General features: G+C 34.9%; 1 protein-coding gene across 2 annotated transcripts in view; it reads left to right on the top strand.

Moving 5' to 3' along the window:
* Window positions 1-26,394, top strand: part of LOC115210417 (complex I assembly factor ACAD9, mitochondrial) — a 41,110-nt gene extending 14,716 nt beyond the window's left edge. Inside the window, exons 4-18 of one of the 2 annotated variants that reach the window (XM_029779018.2) lie at window positions 695-801; window positions 3,295-3,395; window positions 4,385-4,535; window positions 6,636-6,738; window positions 11,728-11,801; window positions 12,703-12,778; window positions 13,985-14,055; window positions 16,235-16,354; window positions 17,744-17,872; window positions 19,924-20,003; window positions 22,246-22,372; window positions 23,367-23,444; window positions 24,651-24,779; window positions 26,054-26,126; window positions 26,220-26,394. In XM_029779018.2, the coding sequence (XP_029634878.1) occupies window positions 695-801; window positions 3,295-3,395; window positions 4,385-4,535; window positions 6,636-6,738; window positions 11,728-11,801; window positions 12,703-12,778; window positions 13,985-14,055; window positions 16,235-16,354; window positions 17,744-17,872; window positions 19,924-20,003; window positions 22,246-22,372; window positions 23,367-23,444; window positions 24,651-24,779; window positions 26,054-26,126; window positions 26,220-26,320 (1,520 nt within the window). In that variant the 3' untranslated portion in view covers window positions 26,321-26,394. Of the gene's footprint in view, window positions 1-694; window positions 802-3,294; window positions 3,396-4,384; window positions 4,536-6,635; window positions 6,739-11,727; window positions 11,802-12,702; window positions 12,779-13,984; window positions 14,056-16,234; window positions 16,355-17,743; window positions 17,873-19,923; window positions 20,004-22,245; window positions 22,373-23,366; window positions 23,449-24,650; window positions 24,780-26,053; window positions 26,127-26,219 lie in introns of those variants that run through there. The other variant, XM_036501906.1, reaches the window with a different exon arrangement.
* Window positions 26,395-26,722: the final 328 nt, after the last annotated feature.

Here is a 26,722-nt window from a genome sequence, read left to right as displayed (position 1 = left end):
AGAGCTATTATCTCTACTGACAACAACAAAGATGTTATCTCTCTGAATGAAGGGCCGAGTGTATAAAACTTGTATTCAATGTGTGATGCTGCATAGCAGCAAACATGAACATTGAACATAGAGGTTGTGTGAAAGTTGGAAAGAAATTATACTAATTAGCTCCACTGGGTGTATAATGTAATTGCATCAGTGCACGAGAGACAATTGAATTGGTACAGACTTGTGATTTGTATGGTGGATGACAATTGTGTAAAGAAATGCTTGACAACCGAACTGAAGGAATCCATGGAAAAGAAAGACAGGAATAAATGGTGAAGATTGATGTCATGAGGAAGATGACAAATAACCACAAGTGGTGAGACAGTACTGAAAAAGATCTATCCAACCCATACAAGCATGGAGAAGAATGGATGTACAATGATAAGGATATGTTTATTATTGTTAGTATTTAAAGTCACTCGGCTGCCTTGAGGCTAGAGTAGAAGATACTTGCCCAAGGTGCCACGCAGTGGGACTGAACCCGGAACCATGTGGTTGATAAGCAAGCTACTTACCACACAGCCACTCCTATGCCTACGCCATTCTGAACTATATTCTCAAGAATGTCATTTCTCCAGTTCAGTATAGGACCGTAAATATACTAGTTTGGTAGCTTAAGCAAGAAGAACTAATAAATTATTTTCATTCGTTTCAGGTGGACTTGGATTAAATGCTACCAAATATGCAAGACTTGCAGAAGCAACAGCTTTAGATTCATCAATTGCTGTCACGTTAGCAGCACACCAATCTATAGGTTTGAAGGTAAACAAAAATTTCATTTCATCTTTTTTTCATCTTTCCCTTGTTCCATTGGCCTGCAGTCATGCTGGGGCACCACCTTAACCCTTTCATTACCAACCTGACTGAAACCGGCTCTGGCTCTGTAGTACAAGTGTCTTGTTTTCATAAGTTCTGAATTAAAATCTTCCACCAAACCTTAGTCACAATTTATATTCCTAACACTAGCTTAATGATAACAAAGTTATTTTACTAAATTCTTTGTTATATTTAAAGTAACTGAAAGAAACAGAGAGCTTCTCAAGATAAATACAGTAACGAAAGGATTAAAGAACTTTTTGTTGAATGAATCAACACCGGTACTTTTTTTTTAAGCCTGGTATTTATTCTATCAGTCTCTTTTGCTGAACTGCTAAGTTATGATGTAAACAAACTAACATCAGTTATCAAACAGTGTGGTGGTGGGGACAGACACCAACACACACATACACATATTCATGATGGGCTTCTTTCAGTTTCCATGTACCAAATCTACTCACAGATCTACTATAGCCTCAGGTTATAGAAGTCACTTTCCCAATGTTCCAAGCAGTGGGACTGAACCCAGAACCATATGGTTGGGAAGCAAACTTCTTACTGCACAACCATGCCGGCACCTATCATCATGCCTACGTGTCCAAAGTAGGAAAATACTATTTAAAAAAAAAATCCAATTGTGATATTGTTTATAAATTAATTCAAATTTGGAAATTTTCTGGTATTTTTGATATCAGTTATTGTTTAATGATTGATTTTAGAAAACCCGACTCGCTAAAATTTTTTGCTTCAGCATTTCATGTAATCGTTCCCACTTTCAGAGCCAATCAGTTAATGCCAAAAATAATAAAAATATTGATGAGTGTAAAAACAAATTGGAAGAGGGTTTTGTTACAAACATTGATAATGTGGCTGGCTAAAGTATGGCGTTAAAGTTGCTGTTGCGAAACAAGTTGTTATCAGCCATGCTAAAAACACTATTGTAAAAGATGTGACCAGATTTCTATGACTGTAATGAAATTGGGATCACTACTTTTAACCCTTTAGTGTTCGCATTATTCTGCCAAAATGAATGCTTTTTTATCCACTTTGTCTTGAACTAATCATGCATTATTTGATGAGGTAGCTGTTAAATTTTAAAACGATATTGTAGGGTTGGTGTGAGAGACCAGATCTGGCCACTCTGAACATAAAACAGGTAGAATATTTTGGCCGGATATTGCCGGTTTACATGCTAAGATGAGCCTTATTTCATAAACTGCAGGCATTTTAAAACAGTAGTTTGTACCTGAATTTAATACTATTATGATTCATAGATGACTTCGTTAGTTTTCCATGGCTGTTTCATTACAGCTCATTGTTGCTTTGTGTTGTCATCAGACCAGCTTGCATTGCCTTTTTACATGTTATTAGCTAAGACAAATTTCCATATCTGTTCATCATCACATAAGCTAAAACTGAATTATGATTCAAGGGAGCTTCACTGCGTAGTCTTGGGCATATATCAGAAAGTAAACCAGGATGAGTTTGATAAGGAATTTCTATTTTAATGCCTAGCCTTATCAGAGACTGATCAACATGGACGTGTGCCAGTAGAGCTCAAAATTCAATGTAACTAGTCTGAGTTTGAACCTTGGCTGGTCAAAGTCGTGAATGATTATTGAAGGAATACAGTCAAGTCTTTGGATGAGTTGTGAGCAAATGCTTGTAGACTGATAATTTCCTTGGATACCGAAATCAATTACATCATGTTTGACAGATTCAGTAGCTTTCTCAATATGCCTATAGCTGTGGGGAGGTTTATAGTCAAAGCATTCTGATATGATCCCATATTATAATCATATTCATACTCCACCCCACTTTTTTTTAAATATTATTTAATTTCATTAATTTTTAGTTCTCTAATAATAATTAGATCCTGCAAAAATCGTAAAAAAATTCTCTTTTTGAAAATGTATTTGATCCATCTTGAAATACTCAATCCGTATCTTCTAAGTGATTTTTTTTTTCTGTTAGCAATTAATCTTCCTAATTTTTGATATTGAAATTGTTTTATTAATTACTTATAATCATCAATCTTTTATTTTTACCCTGTATTATTTATTTATCCTCTTCTATTATTTTTCTTATTTTAATTCTTAATTTACTTCACAAATGAAATCAACGTAATTCATCAGAAGCAATGAACTAATAATAAAAGATACAGTTATTCCATTTAAACTTCCATGCTTTCTGAGATTCACCAACACTACACCTGATTTTCTCCCCTCCATACACACACAAGCATGTATCTGACTCATACATTGTTCGCTTTCCAGACATTTGTACATTACTGGCCTATACTTTATACGCATTTCCTGACAAGTTGTGGTGCACCTGAGCACTGTATACAATAATTTCATTATTATTATATTATAATGTACATTTTGCAATGTGAAATGAAAGTTTTATTTTTAATATTGAATTTCTCCAATTTTATAGGGAATTCTTTTGTTTGGAAATGAAGAACAAAAGATGAAATATTTACCCAAACTTGCTGCTGGGGAAGAAATTGCTGCTTTTTGTTTGACAGAGCCTTCCAGGTAAGAAATTACTTTAAAAAATACTGTTGTTCAAACTAGATGTCATAAGTTATTGTGAATTAAAGATCTATGGAGGTGCGTGGCTTAGTGGTTAGGGTATTTGACTCACAATCGTAAGGCTGTGAGTTTGATTCCCAGTGAGGCATCGTGTCCTTGACCAACACACTTTATTTTCACTTTGCTCCAGTCCACTTAGCTGGCAAAAATGAGTAGTAGCTGTATTTTAAAGGGCCAGCCGTGTCACATTCTGTGTCATGTTGAATCTCTCTGAGAACTATGTTAAGGGTACGCGTATCTGTGGAGTGTTCAACCTCTTACACATTAATCTCGTGAGCAGATCAACTGGACCCCTCATTGTCATAACTGACAGAGAGCCAGTTATATTAAAGATCTACTTAAATCTTAGAACAAAACAATGAACTTACTTGGCTGACCAGGACAACTGTAATATTGTTGGTCTTGAAATCTGTTGTATTCACGAAATATTTTTCAATTAATCTTGTCTAAAACCATAATTTTATAAGTGATAAAGGAAATACTGTCATCATCATCATCATCGTTTAACATCCGCTTTCCATGCTAGCATGGGTTGGACGAATGACTGAGGGCTGGCGAACCAGATGGCTGCACCAGGCTTCAATCTTGATCTGGCAGAGTTTCTACAGCTGGATGCCCTTCCTAATGCCAACCACTCAAAGAGTGTAGTGGGTGCTTTTTATGTGCCACTGGCATGGGGCCAGTCAGGCGGTACTGGCAATGACCTTGCTCGAATCTTTTACAGAAATAATCAAGTTTTTCATTAAGTAGTTATTTGGAGCTCAGCAAAGATTGAAGATATGATGGAAGATTTCAGTTTAAATACGAACACATTAAAATGAAGAGTTTATATCACAAGACTAGAGGTGGTCTCATGTAGGCTGGTATCGAAATGTTTACAGAATTCTTTTGTTTGTATTTTCTACTAATTTCTGATTCATTGCTTCTTTTAGTGGAAGTGACGCAGCATCTATCCAAACTCGAGCAACTCTCTCTGAAGATGGCAAAACATATTTACTTAATGGTGGCAAAATATGGATCTCTAATGGAGGCATTGCTGATGTCTTCACAGTTTTTGCTAGAACAGAATTGATAAATGATAAGGTATGATATTCTGTGAAGTTAAAGCTCAAACTTCCTTAAATTTATATACCATCTCGTTTAAAAAGGAAAATAAAGTAATCAAGTGTATATGTGAAAGGTATGGCTGTATGGTTATGACATTTGCTTCTCAATGACATGATTTCAAGTTCAGTCTCATTGCTTGGCACCTTGGGCATGAGTCTTCTATTATAAAAGACTGGCCAGCCAAAGCCTTTTGAGTAGATTTGGTTGACAGAAACTGAAAGACGCTTGCTGTGTGTGCGTGTGTCCATGCATATATATATATATATAATAATTATTTGAGGGAATATTCCAAAATTACACGGAAAAATTCAATTTAGAAATACTAAATCAAATTTCACAAAAAAATATATATATTTATAAATTAGAAAAAACCCACCTTTTATCAATTCAATAATGAAAAATTAAATTATACCATTTAGAAAAATTACATATTATAGAAAGATTAAATATAAATTAAATATAAGATTAAATACAAGATAAAACATATAACAATGATTAAGTAATGTACAAAATAATAAATAAAATGTATATATTTGGTATATATACATTTTATTTATTATTTTGCTCATTACTTAATCATTGTTATATGTTTTATCTTGTATTTAATCCTTTCTATAATATGTAATTTTTCTAAATGGTATAATATAATTTTTCATTATTGAATTGATAAAAGGTGTTTTTTTTCTAATTTATATATATATATATATATATATATATATATAATTCTGTGTGTATGTATCTCCTTGTCTTGACATCTCGTGGTAGTTAGCAAGTGATGATGTCATACAAGCAGTATCATCCATTTCCAGTCTGCCATGAAAGTATGCCCTGCCAAGGTAAAATATTACCTTATCTGGAAACAGGTGAGAGTTGGCAACAGGAAGGACATCCAGCTGTAGAGAATCTGTTTCAGTGAATTCCTCTGACCCATGCAAGTATGGATGTAAGTGGATGTTAAAATGATGATGGGGATTCCTGTGAGGTATAATGGCTACAAGGTTAGGAACTATGTTACTACTGACTGCTGGCCACACAGTCATTATTGTGTTGCTGAGTGAGCCTCTTCTTCTTTTTCTAGTTTGTCTAATCAACAAAAACAGATTATACTACTGGTTGGTAATAGGAAATGCAAAAAGCTGTAAAAACCTATTTCTTTACTACCCACAAGGGGCTAAACACAGAGAGGACAAACAAGGACAGACAAACGGATTAAGTCAATTATATCGACCCCAGTGCGTAACTGGTACTTATTTAATTGACCCCAAAAGGATGAAAGGCAAAGTCAACCTCGGCAGAATTTGAACTCAGAATGTAGCGGCAGACGAAATACCGCTAAGCATTTCGCGTGGCGTGCTAATGTTTCTGCCAGCTTAAAAACCATTGTTCTATTAAAAATCATCTAACGTGACTAAATATGAAAATATAGAATTGAAACTTGTTAGTAGAAAAGTTCTTTCCACAATGAACTTTGCATTTTGTCCTTTTGAGGTTGATAAAAAAAAAAGTAGCGGTGCAAGGTGGGGAATCGATGGAACTGTAAGAATGTTGAGCCAAATAGCTTGTAGTCATTGCCTTTCGTATCACGTAGGTGCTTGGTGCAGCTCTGTGGCTCTCTGGATCCTGTCAAACCATCAAAGCTATGCCAACATGGAAAATAGACCTGAAATGATGATTAAGATGATTGATAACAACTCAGGGATGAAATTAGAGTATAACATGTAGTTTGTCAACCAGACAAAACAGAACAAGTGTTATATTACAATACTATGTATAAGTGGAATGTGCAGGACGATATGGATATAGATCAGGGTCTTTGGTTGTCAACTTGCTGACAGGTTTCAAATATTTTAACTCAAATTACTTCACGGTTTAGGTTACTACACTAATATTGGTAGTTTTTTAGTATAACATACTTCTTGTAATAGGACAAGTTGAATTTCATCTTGTTTACTGATGAAACATAGTTCAAAGTTTTTAGATTAAAATTTTGTTTTAATTTTTTTCCCTATTTTTTGTTGTTTCAGCAATACATCTGAAGTATCAATTATGGCTTTATTACTTACTTTTTAATTACAGGGAGAAAAAGTAGATAAAGTTACTGCATTCATTGTAGAGAGGAATTTTGGTGGTATTACAAATGGTAAACCTGAAGACAAACTTGGTATTCGAGGCTCTAATAGTAAGTATTCTTAATGTTTGTATGTTTATCAACATGACCAGGACCATAATGGTGTAACCCAAAATTCTAAGAATTCAATGGAGAAGAGAATTTCTTGTTTCTTTTGGAGAAGTGTTTGAGTTTGTAGAATGGAACAGTTAAATGAGATCAATGTCATTAATATGGAATTTGTTTGTTGTATTGTCATTAATCCTTTAACTGTGAAATTAAATTTCATGGTTATTCCAGTATTGATGTTAAATATCTACCAAAAGATAGAATTGGTATTTTCTACAACGTTGGTTCAATAACCTTTACATATCTTAACAAGGAATAGTTCCAAACATGACATTCCTCAACAAAATATAGATTGGTTTATAAAACTGCTTTTTCACAGTTCAGAGTAATGAAATTTTGAGTGGATATATCAGATTTCCACAGTAAACAGGTCAAGCTAAATCACTACATGTAGTGTTTGTTGTGAATCTAGGAACAGAAAAATCAGTATGGGGAATAAGAATTGAAGTAGCAGGTTCGTTGATTAGATTTGGTAAGGTTTAGGATGGTCAGAATGATCTAAAGGTGAGAATCTGTTAATAGTGAAAGAAAAGTTTTGTATAAGCTCACTTTCTCTTTTCTGACAATATGCCTATTACATGGCAAAGAAGTGTTTTTAACCCTTTCCATACCAACTGAAACCACCATCTGGCTCTATAGTACAAATGTCTTATTTTCATAAGTTTTGAATTAAGATCTTCCACCAAACCTTAGTCACAATTTATGTTCTTAACATTAGCTTAATGATAACTAAGTTATTTTACTAAATTCTTCGTTATATTTAAAAATTAATTGATAGAAACACTGAGCATCTCAAAATAAATATGGTAACAAAAGGGTTAAAATATTGGAGACTATTGCCAAATTACAATTTTTGATTGTATTAATTTCAATATTGAATTTGTTTATAAGTAACCAGAAAGTACTTCGGTTTTCATTCCAATCATTATTATAATTTTTGTGAAATCTGTCCATCTTTATCTTAGCTTCCAGTTTGCTTTGCAACTTACCCTCTCTCCATCCCTCTGTATGAGTGTATGTATGTACACAGACACATGTATTTCTTGACACTATCATTAAAGACATTAGAACAAAAACATGAACCTCTATTCTGTCCATATTTCTCTATCTGTAAAATGACATCTGTATAGACATACATGTATGAATATGATAACAGTATTATCTGTTTGATTTATTTATTTATTTTATGTATGTATGTATGCATGTATGCACACACACACACACACATATGCATACATGCATAAATTGCGACGATAATCTGGTGCATGACTGAGGCTGGAGGGCTTCGAATGACCTGTCCTTGTGTTTTTTTGTATTGTCTCGCTGGATGTTTTGTCCCTTTTTGTATCACCTAGCTGTCCGGATGTTTTGTGTTCTTGTCCCATTTTGTATTTTATATCCATCCATCCATCCATCCATCCATCAATCAGTCAAACAGACAGTTAATACTGTTGTCATATTTGTATATATATATGCTTGCTTGTTTGTTTGTCTGTCAACAGGATCATTAAGAATCATTTCAATATTAGTTAACATGATACAACTATTGAAAATAAGAAATTTCTTGTTAGCTTTATAACTTAACTAATATTTTCAATGATCATGTTTAGAAATTTACATATTTATCTGTGTACATACATTCATGCATTCTGGGAGAGAGAGAGATAGATGATACTGTTGTCATATTCTAAAGAATGTATCAGTGTGTGTCATATAGAGAAAGACAAAGAGAGAGATAGATTCATATTTTTACTTTCAATGTTGTTTTAAGCTACTTCTTTTAAAAGGCCTATCTTTCTATCTATCACTGTTTTTAACTTGAGCTCTCATCCAATACACAAGTAACCTAGACAACTCATATGCACTGTCCTCCTCAGTTTCCTTCATTCAGTTGTTTCAGAAAATAGCTGAATAAATATTTTCTTACAATGTGTTTTATATTTCTCAGCTGTTTCAGTAACTAAATTGACTCTTTAGAGACACGACACATCAGATTATGGCAATGATAGTAGGTGATGTTAAAAACTAATATGTATTTTGGTCTATTAAATGTTTCCTTCATTTCAATATTATTTTACCTTCTTTTACTGAACTCTTTCTAAACATATATACTTATGTTTCACCTAGGTAAAGTATTACTTATTTGAGGCTAAAACAACAGGTATTGATGTAACTGGAGAAATACAAAAAAATTCATGTCCATCTTTAAGGTTTATTCGTGGATATTTTTGACAAGGCATAAAACCAAGTTTTGTACAAGAAGAACTGGTTGATTTCTATTAATTAATATTTTATTGATCTACAGGGAACTGAAATTTGGAGTTAATTTTGATGGCATTTGAACTTTAACCAATGTAGAACTAAACTAGTTACAATAGAACATCTAGCATTATTTGAATTATTTCTTCCACACTCATATTTTAAATACTTACAGAAGGTTTCCTTAAACATTGGAAACTTTTTGTCTAATAATACTTGCAAATATTTTGCTAATTCATGGTAATATTTTTGTTGTTTTGGCTAATGAATATAATTTTATGCTATTGATGATGATATTGCACCTCCTTTTCTGTGTCTTGGTTCTTTGGTTTATAACACTCCTTGCATTCCATTGTCACGAATGCTCATGCCATTATTATTATGATGGTTTGTGGTAAACAATAAGGAACTTCAACTTTGAATACCACCTCTTCCAGGTGGTTCAGGCATTCTATGGCAGTTCGAATAGCAACAGTCCTGGTGTCTTTCTCAGGACAATAGTTGGAGTTCATCAATGCTGTTTCATCTGCCCTGTACGTTTTAGTGTCTTTCTGGAATACATCATGCAAAGATGCTACATTACGTCCACATGTACATTTCCATTAAAGGAAGTTCTTTTGAAGCCTGTATTTTTCTGATGTTGTTGACTTAATGAGCGGCAGCAAAGCAGAACTCAGGAATTCACCACCACTCTTGAATGGTCATTAGGAGTATACAGAATTGTGTATAGTGCAAGAAAGAGCAAGGCTCTAACCAGTAACCACAACATGAGTACAGTAAGCAACATCATGCTGAAAGGGCAAACACTGAAAGAAGTAGATTCCCTTTGAGCCAAGTTGGAAGCTCAATAAAGAAGAAAGAAATAAAACTTGTCTTATGAAAAAGTAGTTGCATCAGTTTTTTTCCCATGAAGCTCAAACGGTACAAGTCTCTGGTGAATTTGATTTTTTTTGAATTGTTAAGTAAAAGTTGGTAACTTATAACTGATTTGAAAAATATCTAGCATTTGTGCACAGGTGCTTCAGAAGGTTATTGGGCATCATGTATACAGAGCATAGAACAGATGGTCTCCTCAGACAAGTGACTAAATATGCTGATGGGTAGAAACCACTCTTTGCTTCAGTGAAACACCCAAAGTTCACTTGGTACATGCACGTATTGTGCTATGAGTCCCTTTCCAAACCCATTCTTCGGGGAACAGGAGGATAAAGAAAATGTAAAGTAAATCCTGATCTGATAACATCAATGATTGGGTAGGTTTCACTACTGTGACCCTGCTACATGTGACAAGTGAGAAGGGATCAATGGCAGTTGCTGACTATTGGAGTATCTAGAACAGTGTTTGTCAACTTTTTTACCCTTGCATAACCCTTAAGATAAACTACATATCTCAAGGAACCCCTGCACAAAAAAAATCATATACCATATCTTTCTCATATTTTTTCATCGTATTTCACATGGTAAATATATACACATATATATATGGTTGTATTTTTTTGATAACATAATAAGTTAGACAGGATGATGTCTGTATTACAATAACCAATAATATGTTGTGCATGTATAGTAATATTACAATCATGAAATTAGCATTAGCTTATCTCACTCTTTCTCATGGAACCCCTAGAAATCTTTTGCAGAACCCTAGGGTTCCAGGGAACCCCAGTTGAGAAATGCTGATCTAGAATGACATCTCAACAAGTGGCTGTCACTCATGGGAAGGTGATGATGTTTCATTGGGTGGTCTTTGATAAACTATTTTCATGTCATACTTTTCCAGTTTGTTCTCAACATTGTTTTTACGTTTAGAAAACATTTACATGTCTAATACTAACCTTAAATGAACCTTATCAGTTATTTGATTGTCAATAAAATTTCACTCTTAAACAGCCATTATATTTTATTAATGAACACCTACATAATTCTCATCATATTTTATAATTTCCTTGTTGGTTTTTTCTTCTTTGCAAACATTGTTTTCAATTTTTTACCCCCCTCTTTCCTGGCAACCTGCAGCTACAAGATTATCTTGTATAAAATGCTTATTACTCTAGCTCAGTGGTTCCCAAACTTGGAATCCTTATACATTTTTGTATTTGGTTTGCAAGATTCTTGATGTGATTCTTTGTTATGTCTTGGGAGGGTCATTATGCCAATAATAGACACATGCACTGCTTTCATTTCACTACTTATTTGTCAAATGGTTAACCATTTAACTAACTTTTCAAGGAATAATTTTGTTTTGTTCCATACAAACTTGGAAAAATGGGTGTAAAACAATGTTGATAATGATGACAGGGAGATCTCATTTATCAACAGCCAATCCCTTTTAAATTTAGATTTTTTTGTAATAATTTTTCACTTGTACTAATATGGAGTTGATTTATGCCATCTGTTAAATGGCAAACCTTACTCTGTTTAATAGCGATGTATAAATTATTCGTGTGTATTTAAAACGAAAAATCCAAGCCAGAGTCTTGGAAACTACTTTGAGTAAGGTTTTAAATGTCTGAACATTATTGAAAATATTACACATATTATAATAGTATTTGCAGTTTTAAGTATTAAAAAAATCTTTCAGCTTAATTTAATTTATAAATATATTTATCATATGTTGGTTGATATAAAATGTTACTCTGATTCAAATTTAAACAACCATTTAAATTTTTCCAGCTTGTGAAGTCCATTTTGAAAACACTCCAGTTCCTGTAGAAAATGTTATTGGTCAAGTGGGTGAAGGATTTAAGGTGTGTATTTTTGGTATAAGTTTTTGCAACTTATATTTTTTAAATAATCCTTTAAAAATATTGATTTTTTTTTTATCTTACCTGGTTCACAGCCAAAATCCTCTGTTCCTACCCCTCTCTCAGCTGAGAGTTCTTTGTCTTGCAAGCTACTTGGCAACCCTGCTGGTGCCACCCACATAGAAAGCACCCAGTACACTCCAGCAACTGGTTGGCATTAGGAAGGGTAGCCATCTGTAGAAACCATACCAAACCAAATGACTGGAACCTAGTGTAGCTTTCTGGTTTTTCAGCTCTTATTGAACTGTCCAACCCATGCCAGCTTGGAAAATGAACATTAAATGATGATGATGAGATAAGGTACAAAGCTAATCTTTAATGGAAGAGCTGGTTGATAGTATATTAGTTGTACTTTTCCATTTTTGATTCATGTAAGATTTAAACTCTGAGTAGTAAAGTAATGAAATAGTCACAAGGTCAACGTTCCATAGTCTTAGTCATCTTTACCACTCTATAACTTTTACCAATTATTAATGATATAAAAATATATATGTACTTATGTTTTGAGTTCTATTTTCCTGTGTGTATCACCAAATGAGAATATATATGTATGTGTGTGTGTATATATATATATATATATATATATATATATATACCAAAAAACTTTTGGTTCAACCTGGTATATATATAGATGCTAAATGATGATGCTGATGATATACATATGTTTATATAGATTTACTTTGTATTAATGACTTACTGTAGACTATGTATTTAATAATGCATATGTTTTCATTAATTTTCAGGGCAGAGCAGTAAAACTAACTCTTGGCATTTGAGTATTAGCTTAATTTTGATTAATACTACTATTTTCCCCTCTATTACTAAGAACTCTTTTGCTTTTTAGATTGCAGTCAATATTCTTAACAGTGGTCGGTTCAGTATGGGGAGTTCCAACTCTGGCGCCCTCAAGAAGCTTCTGGGTAAATCTTTAAATATATTTTTCTTCTCTGTTATTTCTCATTACTGTGTTATAATTACAGAAGTAATAAGGTGGCGAGCTGACAGAAATGTTAGTACACATGGCGAAATACTTAGGCGTATTTCGTCTGCCTTAATGTTCTGAGTTCAAATTCCGCTGAGGTTGACGTTGCATTTCATCCTTTCGGGGTCAATAAATTAAGTACCAACTGCATATTGGTGTCGATTTAATTGACTGGCTCCCTCTCCCAAAATGTCAGGCCTTGTGCCTAGAGTAGAAAAAAAAAAGAAAAAAAGAAAATAATTACAGAAGTGATGATGAAAATAGTATTTGTTTATTTCTTTATATTGTTTTATTATTGCATATATATACATATATATATAAACATTATTATTACTAAATCACTCAAAGAGAGATATTCACTAACAGTACTTTAAAGTAAAATCTATTTGCCAACATAATGTGGCAGTCTTGGATGGGGCGAATGTTACTGTTGTTTAGCCCCAGGAGACATCATTTCCAGCTGGGTATATGACACAATATCTATGTTCTTATATTTTCAAACAGGGGAGCTTAGCACCCCCATCCAGCATAAAGCAACATTTGTGGACTGGTTTCTGGGTTATTTGCTCTTTCTCAGCACAGAGTAGCTGCTTGGCTAGATGGCGCTGCTGAATTCCCGTATTGAAGTATATTGATAGATATATGAATGCATTGTTTCTGACTTATGGACTCTTAGACAACTTACATGTGTGTGTGTGTATGCATATGTATTTATTTAAGGATGTAGTATAATACATGTGGCAATATTTGTCTTGAGGGCCACAAAGCCATGTTTCATAACTGTTCAGGTGGTTAACAATTTTGTTTCCAAACTATGTGGCTTTGGGTTCAGTCCTATTGTGTGACACCTTGGCAAATGTCTTTTTTGTTGCCCTAGGCTGACCAATGACTTACGCAGCTATTTGGTGGATGGAAACAAAAAAAAAACCTGTTGTGTGTCTGTGTTTGTATATAATGTGTGTGTTTGTATATATGTGTGTATATATTGGGTAATCTCATAAATAATGTGGTTTTTCAATTGCATGAACTAAAAGCCAAAGAGGGACAACTGGTTTCAGCCGGGATGGTAACGAAAGGGTTAAGAATATTTAGTTCATTAGAATGCATATTTTATTAATGTAAATTAATTGTATATTTATTGCAGCAAGCACCACTGAACATACAATCACCCGATCTCAGTTTGGGAAAAAACTCTATGAGTTTGGAATCATCAAGGTATTTCCTTTTTTGCATTTGTTGTTCTTGTATTTGTTGCAGTTTTAATTTTCCTTTGTTTTACTTTATTTAATTTTGGTGGTTTAGGTTTAAAAAAATTTTATGGAAGTTTCCACATTTAACTATGCTAACTCAATTTTTGAGCATGTCAAATTAATTTATTAAACTTCCCTATAACATTGTTATGAGTACTGTTTATTGTAATTGTGAGATTTTGTATTCAATAGTAGTAATGTTGGGGCTTGCACTGTAATAGCATGTTGCTGCATCCACCATTTGTTGGTGATTTCCCGCTGCTATTAGATGACATCTTTGCATCACACAGATGACAACCCTCCAGGCTGTGGGTCTATTTTGGGTAATAAATGCTGGGAAGGGTTTCACGAGGTTGGAGTGAAAATCCTCTTTCAACCTCTTTTAGTTGCCTTTTACAACATACAGAGGAAACGTTAGGTCTACTCTTTGACATACTTGTCCCCACATAGCACTATAACAATATGAAATGAAGATTTTGCTCAGGAACACATGCCACCAAGCCTGGGAATCAAACCCATAATCATCATATTGTGAGTGCAACATCTTCATCACTAGGCCTTTTTCTTCACATTTGTATTTGGTACTCATGGATAGCACAAGTGTTTATCAATTTGAAATGGTCCAAAGGAACAGTATTGAAAATTATCTTAATTTTCAAGAATGTTCCTGTTGATTTGCACAGGAAAACTGGAATTTCATATTAAAAATATTGGGTTCAAAGTGTTCAGCCATTTCAATATCCCAGATGTTTCTCTCTTGACACTTATTGGTGAAATACTTAAGTGATAGGGAGTGCTTTGGAGAAGAAAAACATGTCTGAATTGTCAGGGATGACTGGCTCCTGTGCCAGTGGCACATAAAAAGCACCATCTGAATGTGGTTGATGCCAGTGCTGCCTGACTGGCTCCCGTGCTAGTGGCACGTAAAAATCACCCTCTACACTCTTGGAATGGTTGGCGTTAGGAAAGGCATCCAGCTGTAGAATCATTGCCAGATCAGATTGGAGCCTGGTGCAGCCTACTGGCTTGCCATTCCCCAGTCAAACCGTTCAACCCATGCCAGCATGGAAAACAGACATTAAACGATGATGATGATTTCTTCTTCAATCATACTCTTAAATTGTAATGTTGATGTGATGGGAGTCATAATTTCAATGCCTGAACTAAAAAACAAACTTTACAGAAGAGTAAAGGACTTTTAGTTCCTAGAAAGACATGTTGCAGACTTCTTTGTTTTCTGTGAAAGAATCAATACTTAGAGGATAGGTATGACTTCTCTGGAAACACTTTTCGTAACAAATTAAAACATTATCCAGCAAGTCCAATAACCTTTTGGAGAAGATATGTATGTATGTGTGTGTGTGTTTGTTTTATTATGTTCAGTTATGATAAAAACAATTTTACATTAATCTGATGGGTTACAAAATCTACTACCACTTGACAATCTATAGCGAGCTGGCAGAAGCATTAGCGCGCCTGATTAAATGATTAACTGTATTTCTTCTGTCTTTACGTTAGGCATAAGAGTGGCTGTGTGGTAAGTAGCTTGCTTCCCAACCACATGATTCTGGGTTCAGTCCCACTGCGTGGCACCTTGGGCAAGTGTCTTCTACTGGAGCCAAGGGTCGACCAAAGCCTTGTGAGTGGATTTGGTAGATGGAAACTGAAAGAAGCCCGTTGTATATATGTATGTATAAATGTGTGTTTGTGTTTGTCCCCACAACATTGCTTGACAACTGATGTTTGTGTATTTACATCCCTGTAACTTAGCGGTTAGGCAAAAAGAGACTGATAGAATAAGTACTAGGCTTACAAAGAATAAGTCCTGGGGTTGATTTGCTCAACTAAAAGTGGTGCTCCAGCATGGCCACAGTCAAATGACTGAAACGAATAAAAGAGTATTAAAAGAGTACAAATTTATTATTCTTAAACAAGAATATTATTCACAATGACTGCAAAGTTTCAGCCAGTTAATCCCTTATTGGCTGAAACTCTGAAATCACTGTCAAGAATAATCTTGTTTAAGAATAATATATAGATATGATATCCTTTGGAATAATGCTATCTTTGGTCTAAAAGCATTGGTGTCTTCAGAAAAACACTGATGTGAAAAAGCTGTTAATGTTTGTATTTTCTATTTTCAGGAGAAGTTGGCAAATATTACTGTGAATATCTATGTGATGGAAAGTATGGCTTACATGACATCTGGGATTATAGACAGCTATCCTGATGTGGATGTTTCTTTAGAGGCAGCTATTGTCAAGGTAAGGATAGACATGTGTAGTGTATAAATAAATAGATTTCTTAATAAGTGGGCTGGGTGTAACCAGCCCACTTATGCATACCTTTCCTTCATTGGACACTAAACTCTGCTTGCGAAGACCTGTTGAGGCAAGTGAAATTGAAATCAAATTCGATGACTGGCATCCATGCTAGTGGAGCGCTAAGAGCACCACCCGAGCATGATCGTTGCTAGAGCAGCTAACTGACCTCCGTGCCAGTGGCATGTAAAAAGCACCATTCAAGTGTGATCGTTACCAGCGTCACCTTACTGGCACATGAAAAAACATTCGAGCAAGGTCATTGCCAGTGCCACTGGACTGGCTCCTGTGCAGGTGGCATGTAAAAAACACCATTTGAGCATGGCCCTCCTGCCAGTGGAATGTAAAAGCACCCACTACACTCTTGTAGTGGTTGGAGTTAGGAAGGGTATCCAGCTGTAGAAACTCTGCCAGATCAGATTGGAGCCTGGTGCAGCCATCTGGTTCGCCAGTCCTCAGTCAAATCGTCCAACCCATGCCAGCATGGAAAGCGGATGTTAAACAATGATGATGATGAATTCTTTGTGTTTCACTGGGAAAATATGTATGTTTTTTGTGGGGTCTGGGAGTAGCAGATGGAAAGGTCACCCTCGGCAGCATACACTCCAGCAACGCTAGTGATTCCAACTCACAGTTTCCTCATATTCATGTTCAAGGAATAATTATTTGTTGCCTGTGTTATTGAGATACTTTAGGGAATGTTCAGAGAGAGACAGTGAGTGAAAGTTATTAAAATATTAAGCTTTTTGTTTAAATTTAATAATTAAGTTATAAAAATTATCATTCTCTCTTTCTCTCTCTCTACTGTAATTCATTTGAAAGGGATCTTAGTTGTGTGGACTCTATGGTGAGCTCACTAGTATTGGCGCCATGAAAAAAGCACCCAGTACTCTATTAGGAAGGGTATCCAGCCATTGGAGCATAACAAAGTCCTCTGACCCTTTAAATTCTGTTAAACCATTCAATCCATGCCATTTAATCCTAAGACAAATGTTAGATGATGATGATTATCGTCGATCCATTTCAGATCATAAAAACTTTGGCTGTGACCACTCCAGCTCCACCTCTCTTCCTATCTCCTCCCACCAGCACTGCATTCCCAAGTAGCCCCTAAGCCCTTTCTTTCTTTCTCATTACTTTTCCTTCTTCATGTTTTCCCATTCTTTCCTTTCCTATTTTCTGATGAAGGATTATTGTCTGAAATGTCAAGACTTTACAGCATGAAACTAATACAACATTTGTAAAAACATTTCCCTCTCATTTTGTCTTTTTTTTTTTTTTTGCTCATTACCTAATATATACATATGTATATATAACTATTTTTGTTTTCAGATATTCAGTTCAGAAAAGGCATGGGATTCCACAAGTGAATGTTTACAGATTCTTGGAGGATTGGGTTACATGAAAGAATATCCATATCAAAGGTCTCTACGTGATTGCCGTATATGTATGATATTTGAAGTAAGTCCTCAGTTATAAGGGTTTTCTATTATTCTAACTGAAACCATAACTTTCTTAAACTGAACCATAATTTGAATGGTATCTATTGTCATTCTTTACTCTGAGAATGTTCAGAAGAGTCTCAAAACTGTAACAGATTGTAGCGATTCTGTTGAACATGACAAACATTGGTTTTTGCCATGCATACTCTTGATGACTTACAGCAGTGTTTCTCAACTGTTTTTTTTTTTAAATTTATGGACCCCCTTTTTTTCCTACTGGACTCCCATAGACATTTGAAGTTTAAAAAATCCCATTATATTTTTATAATCAAATATTATTAGGAATTGTATAAAAGAAAATTGTTAAAATATTTTGTACAATGTAGAAGTATGGCCAGTTTGTTACTCATATTTAACAACTAAATTTTATATGGGTTGAGGTGTATAGCTTAGTGGTTAGGCTGTTGGACTCATGGTTGTAAGATTGTAGTTTCCATTCTTGGACTGGGCAGTGTGTTGTGTTCTTGAGCAAAACACTTAATTTCACAATGCCCTAGTCCACTCATTAAGGTAGTCCTGCAATGGATTGGCGTCTATCCAGGAAAGAATATATAGAATAGAGATACCAGGAAACCAGCTCTATGCTCCTTACAGGGTAATGTGCACTAACCAAATCTTATATGGACTCTGGTTAAGAACCACTGACTTATGGAGAAAGAATTACATCTACCGTGGATTGATTGCAATCCACATTAGATATGTCCATTGGGATTGATGTATTCTCATCAATAACAATGCAGTAACCCCTTTGATATCAACCTGCCCAAGACTGTCCTTGATTCTATGACACAAACTTACTGTTTTAAAGGCTCTGATTTAAAAACCTATCAAAAAGTTCCAAACAGCAGATAAATAAGGACAAAATGATTTTACTAATTTTTTGGTTATTTTAAACAGAAACTGAAAGAAGGGCAGTGTATTTCAATGGAAATATGATCATGAAAATGTTAACAAATAGTAAAATGGATGCTATGTTTAATATAGTGAAATTTGAATTATTAAAAATTATGCCTGTACTCTGGAGAGAAAAAAAAAATCTTTCCCATAATTAATTCTACTCAAGTAAGGTAAGGGAGACAACCCTGGAATTTAAATGAATTGAAAATAAAATGTAGTAAGGAATGGGTCTCGTCATTGTCAGTGCAATGACAACATCGGACATGTTTCAGTCTTTTTCGATGTCATCAATGAAGTTTAATCCAACTATTGCTCCCATATCTTAAAATGGCTTGAGAGAATATAGGAATTTGGTCAATGGAATTAAATGGAATGGCTAGGAAGAAAATACCCAGAGGCATGTGCTGTATGAAAAACTAATAGTAAAGTGGATGTTATCATGCTTATTATAGTGAGCGAAAAAATTTGAATTAAAAATAACCTGCTTAGTGAGGAGAAATCACCATAAATGTAATGGTCAATTCCGATAAAAAAGGTAGGGGAGGTAACTTTTGAATTTAAATTGATGAAAAATAGAATACGGTGTGGTAAGCTTGATGTTCATAGTGAATATATTTCAACTTTATAGGACCTCATTAACAATTCCTTTTATGACTTGGATATCTTGTAGAACTTTTAGTGTAAGACAAATTAAAGAGAAAATGTTTTTATGTTTAGAATGTGCATTGGCCTAAAATATTTTTTCTGCTCTGAAGAAGAGCATGCATCTGAAATGGTAGATTTTCTTTCACTTCTCAAGGTAAATTAGCTCACTTTGATTTTTTTTTTTGCTTATGAACTTATGTAACTTGTTGGTTCCTATCAAACTGTCCAAGCCATGCCAGTGCATGGAAGATGGATATTAAACAATGATGATGTTGATGTTCTAGACTTGTTGGAGATATCTTTTTTCCCCAAGAAATCTGATTGTATGCCTTAATACTAAATATGTTGTCATAGCGTCATAACCAATAGATTTTGAAATTGTTATGCAGATTTTTGATTTAATTAACTATATTTTTGTTGGAGCAGTTTGATAATTCTAATTTAATTTAATCTTTTTTTATTTTCTAGGGAACCAATGAAATTTTGAGGCTGTTTGTTGGACTCACTGGTTTAAAACATGCTGGTGTATCTTTGAAGGAACTTATCAAGTGAGTAGAATTTATTTTAATTTACCATGAGTTTGTGGAATCTGTAACCATCTCATCTTATTTTTAGAAAAAACTCTATCTAGAACTTCATTAGTAAATGTTTTCTATTTTTAAGATGTTGTATATTACTAGGACCGATACATATTATTCCCTCTGTGGTAATGTAAAGTGAAGACTATTCAATTCATTTACTGAGTTAGCAAATGAGAGATGTTGAACTAATTACAAGGCAGCACCAACATCCTTTCAATGATTAACCAGAGATGATTTTTAAAAGCGAGCTGGCAGAAACGTTAGCACGCTGGGCAAAGTGCTTAGCAGTATTTCATCTGCTGTTAAATTCTGCCAAGGTCGACTTTGCCTTTCATCCTTTCGGGGTCGATAAATCAAGTACCAGTTACGCACTAGGGTCGATATAATCAACTTAATCACTTTGTTTGTCCCCTCTGTGTTTAGCCCCTTGTAGGCAATAAAGAAATAAGAGATGATTTTTAAAATGAGAATATCTGAAATAAACTCGATTGCTGTCTTCTCAAGAATTTTTAAATGAATAGCATGAGGCCTTTTGGTTTTCTCTTCTCTTAAATTCTTGCCTTCCTTTCGTATTCCTGTTGGTTTAGATCGATGTATAAGATTATGTATGTATGGAAGTATACTGTAAAGTGTTATGTAATATAAGGGAGATAATCAGAGAAAAACTTCATGTAAAGTAAATATAACAAATAATCCGGAATCTTTGTCCGGTCCCGGATCAATCCCAAAATCTAATCAGTCCGTGCCAGTCATGAGACCAAACATCCTTGAAAGTTTCATCTGAATCCATGCTGCGGTTCTTGAAATATCTTGTTCATGGACAAGCAAACACTACTGAAAACAATACCTCTGCCTTTGCTAAGTCAGAGGTAATAAAGTATGCAATGTGATTCTGTGTAGCCTGCACCAATTATATTACTATTTAGAATCATGAAAACATACTGAAACTAATATCAAATATCTTGGTGAAGTAAAACATTATATACACTATAGGCACAGGAGTGGCTGTGTGGTAAGTAGCTTGCTAACCAACCACATGGTTCCGGGTTCAGTTCCACTGCGTGGCATCTTGGGCAAGTGTCTTCTGCTATAGCCCCGGGCCGACCAATGCCTTGTGAGTGGATTTGGTAGACGGAAACTGAAAGAAGCCTGTCATATATATGTATATATATATATATATATGTGTATGTGTTTGTGTTTGTCCCCCTAGCATTGCTTGACAACCGATGCTGGTGTGTTTACGTCCCCGTCACTTAGCAGTTCGGCAAAAGAGATCGATAGAATAAGTCCCGTGGTCGATTTGCTCGACTAAAGGCGGTGCTCCAGCATGGCCGCAGTCAAATGACTGAAACAAGTAAAAGAGAGTATCTTTGTATTTACTGTTGGAAATCTAAACCAAGTTTCTTACTTTAGATTTACCATTTACTGAAGTTAAATAACATGGAGTTATTTGGCTGATAGAGGTGTGAACAATGACTGTTTCTCTGCTGTCAGCTGTAATGGTTTTAGAGCAAAGCTACACTGTAGCACTATTATGAACTGTTTCAGTTAAGAATTAGAGCAAACACCACTCCTTGAAATTAATTTAATTGCTTTAATGGGAACAGATAAGTCTAATGCCCATTATCTGGTAAAAATGACAATACAGTAAAATTGTTGTGGAGAGTGGAGTATCCAACATTCTGGATAGCCTTTTTTTCATAGTAAAGAATTGTGTTCATATAATTGTAGAGGGGGAGAGAGAGAAAGATGCAACTTAATTAGATCTGGTTTAAAGAAACGGGCATGTTATTCATAATTAGCAAGGAAGGCGGATGTTAAATGATATATAATATACATAAATAAATATATATTTATATATATTGTATATCATTTAATACCAGACATACATCATCGTCGTTTAACATCTGCCTTCCATGCTGACATGGGTGGGATATGGGTGCCAGCAAGGAAAGCGACCGTTAAACAATGATGATGATGTATATCTGGTATTAAAAATGATATATATTATATCATCATTTAGCGTCCGCTTTCCATGCTAGCATGGGTTGGACGGTTCAACTGGGGTCTGTGAAGCCAGAAGGCTGCATCAGGCCCAGTCTGATCTGGCAGTGTTTCTACGGCTGGATGCCCTTCCTATAAATAATATTATATATGTGTGTGCTATTTGGATTATATAATTCTAATGACTGATTGTTTTAAATTGCAGGAAATTAAGAAACCCTCTGAATAATCCCGGTCTTCTTTTCCGTACCATTTACTCCAACATGAGGAACCAAGTGACTGAGCCTAAAATAACTCATGAACTTGCTGAGGCTGTACATCCATCTTTGAAGGTTATCATCTTTTATTTATCAGTTCTCTGCTTTATATACATATATACCTCATCCGACCTAAAACTTTCTATTAACAATTCTCCAAGTAGCATATGCATTTTATTCTTTAAAATGAATTTTAATTAAGATAAAACTGTAATTTTTACTTCAGTCATGTAGCCTTGGATTTTGTCCCACTGTATGGGACCTTAGCCAAAGGTCTTCTGCTGTAGCCTTGGGGCAACCAAAGCCTTGTGAGTGTATTTGGTTGATGGTAACTAAAAGAAACACACACATATATTCGTATAAAAAGCATGATAGCAACTTTGAAATTTCAACCTCTTTATAATGTTGGCAAATGAAATAGAGATAAGAATGTGCATTGTTCGTTTGATTGGAAAATTTCTATAAGTGGCTGAAGATTGCTTGACATTTTAAAACTGATGTAATACTTACAGTGTTTAATAAAATGAAGTAGCATGAAACGATTGTACCACATTACCTCGGATATACTTGTTGCTTATTTTGATATATATATATATATATTCACCATGATAGATTGCTAGCCACTACACATTCTTTATTTTCTCTCCTTGTTCCTTTCTGTGGAAAAGCGTGGGCTCGAAATGTTAAAGACTTTTTTACTTCTTGAGCATTATACTAATACATTTGTTTGTTGTCTACACCACCTGTCTTCGTCTTTTGTATTTTTTTGTGAATTCTCCCTATATATATATATATATATATATATATATATATGTACATGTTTGCCCCCCCCCTATCACTTGACATCCGATGTTGGTGTGTTTACGCCCCCTTAACTTAGCAGTTTGGAAAAAGAGACTGATAGAATAAGTACTAGGCTTACAAAGAATAAGTTCTGGGGTCGATTAGTTTGACTAAAGTTGGTGCTCCAGTATGGCTGCAGTCAAATGACTGAAACGAGTAAAAGAATATATTATCTTGAAAACCATGAATCTTTGTTTTCAAATAATTCTGTAATTGTTTATTTCAGAGGGAAGCAGACATGTTGGAGAAATGTACTGCTCAGTTCAAAAAAATTGTAGAAATTATTTTAGCAAGACATGGAAAAGTAAGTCTCTTCTATTAATTTCATTATTAATTCGTTTGTTGTTGCTACTATGATTAATATTACTTAATAATTTATTTTATTGAGCTCTACTTTTCACTGTTGTTTAAGCCCCTAATCAGCTCAGATCCAGCAGACCTATCTTTGTTTGGTTTAATCACCATCACGTGACATATGTCTTCCATACTGGTATAGGTGAGACGGTTTGACAGGAGCTGGCAAGCCTGAGGACTGTCCCAAGCTTCAGTGTTTTGGCATGGTCTTTACATTTTGATGCTTTTCCTAATGCCAACCACTTTACAGAGTTGGCTGTGTGTGGCCGGATACCTTTCCTAATGCTAACTGCTTCACAGAGTGTATTGGGTATATTTCATGTCACCTGTGGTCATGAAGTAGCTTGCAAAACTCAATGCCTTGATTGAGGAGGGTATGATAGAAGAGGAACAGGTGTCTTGCAGTAGAGGAGATATGTGGCTACCACAGCTGGAAAAGGAGAGATGGTGGTGTGGGTGTCATGATGAACTCCCAAGGAACAAGAGGGTGGAAGTGAGGAAGATGGGGACAGGTGATGGGTATAGAGACAACAGATCAATTTGCGAGGTTGTGAAGTGAGCAACAGAAGATTAGATGAGGGCTATACAGATCATCATCGTTTAACGTCCGTTTTCCATGCTAGCATGGTTTGGACGGTTCAACCGGGGTCTGGGAAGCTGCTCCAGTCTGATCTGGCAGTGTTTCTACAGCTGGATGCCCTTCCTAACGCCAACCACTGTGAGTGTAGTAGGTGCCTTTTACGTGCCACAGGAGGCTGGCAACAGCCATGTTCAGTTGGTGCATTTTACGTGCCACAAGCACATGCCAGTCAAGGCGGCGCTGGTATTGGCCACGTTTGGATGGTGCTCTTTACGTGCTACCGGCATGGGTATCAGAACTACAATTTCCATTTGATTTTTAGTTTGATGTTGATGTACTTGACTCAATAGGTCTCCTTAAGCACAGCAGGCCAGCCTGCGAGCCATGAATTCACTCCATTTGTTGGGTCTTCGCAGTCACAGCACATCTCCAGAGGACTCGGTCATTGCCTCTGTGAGACCCAACATAAGTAATAATGCCAGGTGTCTTGTCTTGCTGGATGTTTACCAACCTCACTGTTTATTTTTCTTTTTTACACTGATGTAAAATGTTCTGTATTTTTTTATTTTCTTGCAGAAAATTGTTGATCAACAGTTGGATGTCCAACGTATTGCAGACATTGCTATAGATTTGTATGCTATGACATCATGTATTGCCCGTGCATCTCGTTCTTATTCCATTGGCTTGCGTAATGCTGACCATGAGGTATAGTAGGACATTTTTCTTTTTTCAATATTTAAGATGACAAAAATTTAGTTAATGCCACAAAATTTCTAATATTTTTTTTCACATTATTAATGTGTTCTTGGTTAAAGAATTTTTTTGGTATTAATGCATAAATAAATGGTTTCTAAAATCCAATGAGGAGTTCAATATAAATTGAATGAAAAACATCGGTCTTTTTCTTGGATTAAGCAATAGAGGAAGGGTATAATTAACTGAATGAATCCCCGCTCTATCAACACAGAAATGCTACCTTGTGTTCCTAGAAGATGAAAGCTGGTTTTGGTGGGTTCTGAAATCAGAACTGTAAAGTACGCTCTGAGCTAAATGCAGTTAAAACTAGCCAGTGTCTGTTCAGATATTAAATGAAATTGTGGGTGAACTTTATGCTTGTGTAAACTTACAAGTAATTTATTGGTTGAGGCTATAAAAAGGCTCTTTGACTGATTGGTATGAAGTCACTCACCATTCTCTGGTCTCCTCAGTTGGTCTAATGCAGGTGTTGGTGAACCAGGGTTAAAAATGATATTTTAGGAGATAATGAGGACTCATTAGACATAAGTAAAATTACATAAAAACGTGTTCCTTGTTACAACAGGAAATTTTCTTCTGGCAATACTGCATTTGTCCAATGTAATAGACATGCAAATAGATTCAATAAGCCTTTTGAATTCAAAGAATCTGATTATCTTCCTTTCAAATCAAGGGGGTAATGTCGGCGTTAAATATATATTTGGGGTAATTGATTAAAGTTATGTACTGAATGATGTAGTCAAAAAAAAAAATCAATTCTCAACCAATTTAAATTTCCTTTCTGAGAAGCATAACCCCCAGTGGAAATTTTTAGCAGTTCTCATGTAGAAGGGTGTAAGTAACTATGAAATTACAAATTAATCCCACAAAACTAATTTATAAGCTTAAGAGAAAAATCTGCAGGCAAAGGAGGTAGGTTTAAATATTTTTGCCTTCTGTGGAACCCACTGGCATAGTAGTTTATCCAAAATTGCCTTGATATCAAAGTGGTCAGGAAAAAAAAGCTAGTAATTTGCCTGGGCAGGGGAAATATCTCAAGTGGTCTGTTAATCCAGCTTAGAGAATAAGGATTGTGCCTTGTGGAGATAACTTACAATAAAACAAAATTTTAGGTTGGTACACAGAAATTGCCTAAACATATTGACGAAGAACCTAAAACATTTATTTCATTAGCTAAACAACAATTTTTTAGGTAATCATTGTTGAAATTTTCCTTATTGCAGATAACAATAACAAAAACATTCTGTGCTCATGCCAGCCAAAGAATCGCTAACAAAGTGCAAGAATTAAGTGTGGGTGAGTATACTATTTTTCCCCAAAAAAATTCCATAAGGAAAAAAACAAAATAAATTCATTTTGATGGTTTTAACCTTCTCTTATCTTGTATAGGAAGCGTTCTGAATTATGACGAAAACCTGAGACAGATATCAGACCGAATAATCAGTGCACATGGATATGCTGCTGAACATCCCTTGACTCGCAACTGGTAACAATGGCATGAAGTTCTATTCATCGTTAATCAGAGTTGTCTGTATGTGTATATATAATAAAGGCTTATCTTCTATAAAATTTTTGTTATTCTATACACCATTGGTTTGCAATGTAGGTCAAATGCTCTCCAACTTAACCAGAAAAAAGAAGTGCAAGCTAAGACATAATTTGGCTTCTTTTTTCTTGGTAGAAAAATACAGCTGGGTTAACCTATCACACAATAACCCCTAGAAATAAACCAAGGGCCATGCTCAGATAGCAACAAATGGATGGAAGCTACTAGACTATTAAATATCAGCAGAATAACAATGTACATCCACGAAACTTAACTTGTAATCAGAGAAATTAAAAAATAATCTGTAAAAAATTGCCTCCCTTACAAATTGAGTTTACACAAATAA

Source organism: Octopus sinensis, linkage group LG4 (assembly GCF_006345805.1).
Source record: "Octopus sinensis linkage group LG4, ASM634580v1, whole genome shotgun sequence".
In the NCBI taxonomy this organism is placed as follows: Eukaryota; Metazoa; Mollusca; class Cephalopoda; order Octopoda; family Octopodidae; genus Octopus; species Octopus sinensis.
Note: the sequence above shows the minus strand (reverse complement) of the source record. Positions and strands in the feature narration are given on the sequence as shown.